Source organism: Pelophylax lessonae (genome assembly GCF_965119305.1).
Source record: "Pelophylax lessonae genome assembly, chromosome: 11".
Taxonomy (NCBI): Eukaryota; Metazoa; Chordata; class Amphibia; order Anura; family Ranidae; genus Pelophylax; species Pelophylax lessonae.
This window is the reverse complement of record NC_138778.1, coordinates 232,314,618-232,320,683: the sequence shown is the minus strand read 5'-3', so window position 1 is coordinate 232,320,683 and position 6,066 is coordinate 232,314,618. Positions and strand designations below refer to the sequence as shown.

The 6,066-nt window shown below is 43.5% G+C and overlaps 1 protein-coding gene across 1 annotated transcript in view; it reads right to left on the bottom strand.

Annotated features, from left to right (window-relative positions):
* Positions 1-3,098: 3,098 nt before the first annotated feature.
* Positions 3,099-6,066, bottom strand: part of PSMD12 (proteasome 26S subunit, non-ATPase 12) — a 25,138-nt gene continuing 22,170 nt past the window's right edge. Inside the window, exons 10-11 of the mRNA XM_082272111.1 lie at positions 5,751-5,828; positions 3,099-3,482 (exon numbers count right to left, since the gene is read on the bottom strand). Coding sequence (XP_082128237.1) covers positions 3,273-3,482; positions 5,751-5,828 — 288 coding nt within the window. The 3' untranslated portion in view covers positions 3,099-3,272. The remainder of the gene's footprint in view (positions 3,483-5,750; positions 5,829-6,066) is intronic.

The following is a 6,066-nucleotide window of genomic DNA, read 5'->3' as shown; positions in this document are numbered from 1 at the left end:
TGTATTTGGGTACAGCGTTGCACGACCGCGCAATTGTATATTAAAGTAACAGTCCCGAATCGCAAAAATGGCCTGGTCATTAAGGGGGCAAAACCTTCCGGAGTTGTAGTGGTTAACTGCCCACCGCAGTTATAGGTCAGTACTTGGACGTTAACTGCCATAACCTTGGTATTTTTTTAAACTGCCGGCAGTCCTCTTTCACATAAGGGTGGTCCCAGCGGTGGCGCGGGATCACCCTTACAGTGCAGCGGGAGAGGTGCCCCCCCACTCCTTGGTCGTTTTCCCAGCTTACCGGACCGGCCAGCAGCAGGTAAAACGATCCAGGCCGCGCTCCTCACAGGCAGGAAGTCGCATGAGGGCAAGATGAGGGCCCCCACTCCACTCTATGGTCTTGGAGGACCAGAACGACGCATTTAAAGAGCCCATTTTTTTTTCCCCCCATCATAAAAAAAAAATCCTTTTTTTTTTTTTTTCTTAGTGTAGTTGTGAGGTGTGAGGTCTTTTTGATCCCAGATCTCACATTAAAGAGGTCCTGTCCTGCTTATTTCTATTACAAGGGATGTTTACATTCCTCGTAATAGGAATAAAAATGATCAAAAAATAAATAAATTATGAAATAAATAAGAAAAAAAATTAAAAGAGCCCTGTCCCCGTATCACTGCGATCATTCGAGCGAGAGCAATAATTCTAGCCCTCTAAACTGGTAACCTGTAGAAATTTTTAGTGTCGACTATGGGGATTTTTAAGTACCAATGTTTGTCGCCATTCCACAAGCTTGCGCAATTTTGAAGCATGACATGTTGGGTATTTATTTACTCTGCGTAACATTATCTTTCACATTATAGAAAAAAAAGTGGGCAAACTTTACTGGTTTTCCTATTTTTTAATTCACGGTGTGATAAAAAATATTGAAACAATCTCCATTTTATTCTCTAGGGTCTCTGCTAAAAATATATAATGTTTGGGGGTTCTAAATAATTTTCTAGCAAAAAAAAAAAAAAAAAAAAAAAAAAAAAAACTTATTTTAACTTGTAAACATCAAGTGCCAGAAAAAGGCCCGGTCGTTAAGTGGTTAAATACCACCAAAAGAAAACTATTTGTGGGGGAAAAAAAAAAAAAGGACATTAATGTTATTTGACTAGAGTGTAGCACAACTGCGCAATTGTCAGTTAAAGTAGCGCAGTGCCAAATCGCGAAAAACGGGCTGGTCATTAACTGCTTCCGCACCGCCCGCCGCCGCAAAAATACTGGGGTAGGCTGACCCTCCTGCGCAAACCGACGTAACGTATACATCGGTCGCGTGCCTGCAGCTGGGGGGGGAGAGCGTGCGCCGCTGGCGGTGTGCTCCCCCCCCACTTGCCAGCGGGGAAGCCGATGCATGGGTCAGGCGGCTCCGATTGCCGCCAGCCATCCGCGATCGCTCCCCGCTGAGAAAGGAGGACGGTCGGATGTTGTAAACACAGCTGACCGTTCTTCTCTCTGGAATAATCACAGAGCTCCTGTGATCCTTCTATATAGAATCACAGGTCTCTATGGTCATTGCACAAGCCACGCCCCCATACAGTTAGAACCACTCCCCTAGGCTCACATTTAACCCCTTGACCAACCAGTGTTATCCCCTTCCCTGCCAGTGTCATTATTACAGTGACAGTGCATATTTTTAGCACTGATTACTGTAGTAATGTCACTGCTCCCCCCAAAAGTGTAAAAAAATGTCAGTTAGGGGTCCGATCTGTCTGCCGCAATGTCGCAGTCCCACTAAAAATCGCAGATCGCTACTATTACTAGTAAAAAAAAAAAAAAACAACAAATATTTGCCGTAGTTAGTAGATGTGATAACTTTTGCACAAACCAATCAAAATACGCTTATTGCGATTTTTTTTTAACCAAAAATATGTAGCAGAAAACAAATTGGCCTAAAATGTTAAAAAAAATTTTGATTTTAAATTTTTTTTTTGGGAAGGTTATATATATATAATTCGTTTTTTTTCAGAATTGTCGCTTTATTTTTGTTTATAGCACAAAAAAAAAAAAGACCCAAATCTATCCCCTAGTTTGTAGACACGATAACTTTGGCGCAAACCAATCAAAATACGCTTATTGGGATTTTTTTTTTTTTTTACCAAAAATAGCAGAATACAAATTTGCCTAAAATTATGAAAAAAAAATTCTGATTTTTACATTTTTATTTTTTTGATTGTGAATGTTATATGCAGAAAGAGAAATTTATTTATTTTTTTTCAGAATTGTCGCTTTATTTTTGTTTATAGCACAAAAAAAAAAAAAAAAAAAAAAAAAAAAAAAATCGCACAGGTGATCAAATACCACCAAAAGAAAGCTCTGTTTGTGGGGAAAAAAGGACATCAATGTTATTTGGGTACAGCGTCACACGACCGTGCAATTGTCTGTTAAAGAAACCCAGTGCCAAATCGCAAAAAAAATGGCCTGGTCATTAAGGGGGAAAATCCTTCTGGTCCAGACGTGGTTAAAGCGGTAGTATACTCAAAAAAAAAAAAAAAAAAAAACCTGCAAGACGAAGGCATAATGAGCTAGTATGCATCGCATACTAGCTCATTATGAAATACTTACCTTAAAACTATAAGCCCCGACACCGCTGTGGAAGCAGACATGATCCCTCGCCATCTCTTCTGGGTTCGGCTGCTCCGGCGCTGTGAGTGGCCGGAGCCGCAATGAGGTCACTCCCACGCATGTGTGCGGGGGATTAACTCTTCGGCAACTTTCCGGCAAGGAACTCTGAAGGTCCGCCAGACCTTCAGAGCGCATGAGCCGCTAGAGTCAGCGGCTACATGCAGTGCAAATATCTCCTAAACCATGCCGGTTTAGGAGATATTAATTGTGCCTACAGGTAAGCCGCATTATAGGCTTACCTGTAGGTAAAAGTCACAAATCGGTATACTACCACTTTAAAGGCAAGGAGCCGCAGCCAGATAAGCGGAGTGAACGCATCCATAAAACTTCTCACCGCCAACCTGAAATATAAACCTTCTGCTGCAGAGAAGAAATGGTACAAAGCCGCAGTCCTTACACAAGCGTGTATTTTATTATTAGGTTAAACCAAACATTCCCTAGATTCTCTGAAACTTAAAAAGTAACAAAAACAAAAAAAAAAAAAAAACAATATACATTGAAGCAGCCCAAGCTGGGGGCGCCGCACAGTGCATGCGCACTGTAAAACATGGCACCGTGTTGGATTGGGTGCCAGACCGGCGCCGCTCTCGCCAGAAGTCGCCTCCCGTGTTGCGCCGTTTCTATCACTGCAAATTGTGGATCATCTCTTCCTTCGCTATAAGATGGGTCGTCTTGTTTACTAATGCCATCAAAGAGTTCAGTTTCTGCGACCAGTCATTCAGGAGGTCGTTGGGGTCCTTCGGCCTCTGGAAGTTGATGATGCCGGCCAGTCGGTCCACCTTGGCATAAATGGTTTTGTTCACCACTAAGGTAGAGAGGAACTCTTCCGATTCCTGAAAAAGGACAGAAACCATCACAGTTCATACGCCACAAAAATGCCATTATAATACTTCCTGAATGGGTTCTGAATTCTGCCTGCTGTTTGTTGTCACATGCTCAGAGATGGAGACTGAAGGGACGGTTATTCCACCCCATGACTCTCTTCTGCTGGAAAGACGCAAAAAAGCCTGGCGCTAAAATGCGCTCCATAATGAAGGGCAAATAACACATGGGGGGGGGGGGGGGTCATAGAGCAGCTGTGTGGGAATGATGCACCAGGATGGGTGCTCAAGATATACAGTCATACAAATAATAACCACAGATAAGCGCTGAATGGGCCCACCGGGTGATGAGTAATGGCGGCAACAAATGTCATAGATGGTGTAAGACAGTGGTCCTCAACTCCAGTCCTCGGGGCACACTAACAGGCCAGATTTTAAGTATTACCTTGGGGAGATGCAGACTAGAATACTGCAACCACTGAGCAGCAAATGAGATCACCTGTGATATAATTTAGTTATCTTGCAAACCTGGCCTGTTAGTGGACCCCGAGGACCAGAGATGGGGACCACTGGTGTAAGACACTGTATAATGAATGAATAAATCCAACAAAAAGCCGGAAACTCAGTGCTTCTTAAAACATCTTTTATTGATGTAAATACAAAGTCCATTGATGCCAACGCGTTTCGGCCTCAGCCTTCCTCATAGCATGAGGCCGAAACGCGTTAGTATCAATGGACTTTGTATTGGCATTAATAAAGGATCTTTTAAGAAGAAGCACCAAGTTTCCGGCTTTTTGTTGGATTTATCCATAGTGGACTGGGTTGCCCTGAGCACCGACTCTTTACATCACTTCTATGGCAGAAGAGCTTGGGTGAGTTTTGTTTATATAATGGATGAAGTATTAAAAAGTTTTATTACCCACTTGCCAACCTCCCCCCGCAGATATACTGTGGCAGGTTGGCTCGTCTGCTCAAATCACCATACGGTGGTTCGCGATAGCGCTCCTGGGGGCGCCCCCATAAGGCAGCAGGGAAGCTGATTCACGGGGCCGGTGGCCACGATTGCCGCTGGACACCCGCAAATCGCTCCCCGTGGAGAGAGAACGGCGGTCTGCTGTTGTAAACACAGCAGGCAGTTCTCTCAGAAATCAATGCAGAGATCCTGTGATCCTCCTATTTAGGATCACAAGTCCCAGTGTTGATTCGACAAGCCCCTCCCCCTCAGAGTTAGAAAAGACCCTCTAGGCATACACTTAACACTTTGATCGCTCCCCTTGAGTCAACGCCTTCCCTGCCAGTGGGGGTATAAACAAGGCGGATCGTTGTTCTGACAGGAGGGAAGGGATGGAATGTATCCCTGCAAAGCAGGGAAAAAAATCCCCTAGTAAAAGCACCCTACACAGTACACTAAAACACTGGTTAGGCACATATTTAACCCTTTGATCGCCTCTGATGTTAACCCCTTCCCAGCCAGTGTCTCTAGTACAGTGACAGTGCATATTTTTAGCACTGATTACTGTAGTAATGTCACTGGTCCCCCCAAAAGTGTCAAGTAGAGGTCCGATCTGTGCCCTGCAATGTCGCAGTCCCGCTAAAAATTGCTGATCGCCGTCATTACTAGTGTAAAAAAAAAAAAAAGACCTAATCTTCCCCCTAGTTTGTAGACGCGATAACTTTGGCACAAACCAATCAAAATACACTTATTGGGATTTTTTTTTACCAAAATAAACGTAGCAGAATACAAATTGAGCTAAAATGAGGAAAAAAAAAAAAAAAAAAAAAAAAGGATTTTTACATTTTTTTTAGGGGAATTTCATATAAAAAAAAAAAATGTGAAAAATATTTTTTCAAAAATTGACGCGCTTTTTTTGTTATAGCCCAAAAAAGTAAAAATTGCACAGGTGATCAAATACCACCAAAAGAAAGCTCTGTTTGTGGAAAAAAAAAAAGGACGTAAATTTCGTTTGGGTACGGCGTTGCATGACTGCGCAATTGTCAGTTAAAGTCGCACAGTGCCGAATCGCAAAAAGTGGCCTGGACGGAAGACAGCAAAATCCTCCGGTGGTAAAGTGGTTAAAGTAACGCAGTGCCGAATCGCAAAAAATGGCCTGCTCGTGAAGGGGGTAAGTCTTCCGGAGGTGAAGCTGGTAATTGGATGAGTTCCAACTTGACGAGACATGCAAATTGCAAACACCACGGTCCAAATGAGGTGCAGGAGATTTATGACCAGCGCACACCACTGGCCCCCCCCCCCCCAGACTCGGATTCCTGATTACTCACATCGATGGAGAGATCCAGAAGCTGGGCCATTCGTTTCCTTGTGATCCGGGTGTAATACTTCGCCATGATTCGAATGTTCTGTAAAAGGAAGACAACACGGTGTTAGCCAGACGGCCCCTCCCATCTCACTAAAATCAATGCATCACCGGAGGATTAGTGGAGACGGCTGCACTCATCTATCACTCGCTGCCAAAGAAACAGTCAGACGGAATTATTACAGTGAGAGGACATGTCAGGACATGGAGAGGGCCGGTATATACACCCAGCCTAGATATACTGATCCTTACTGACCACAATGATAAGCATTTAAAGGAAA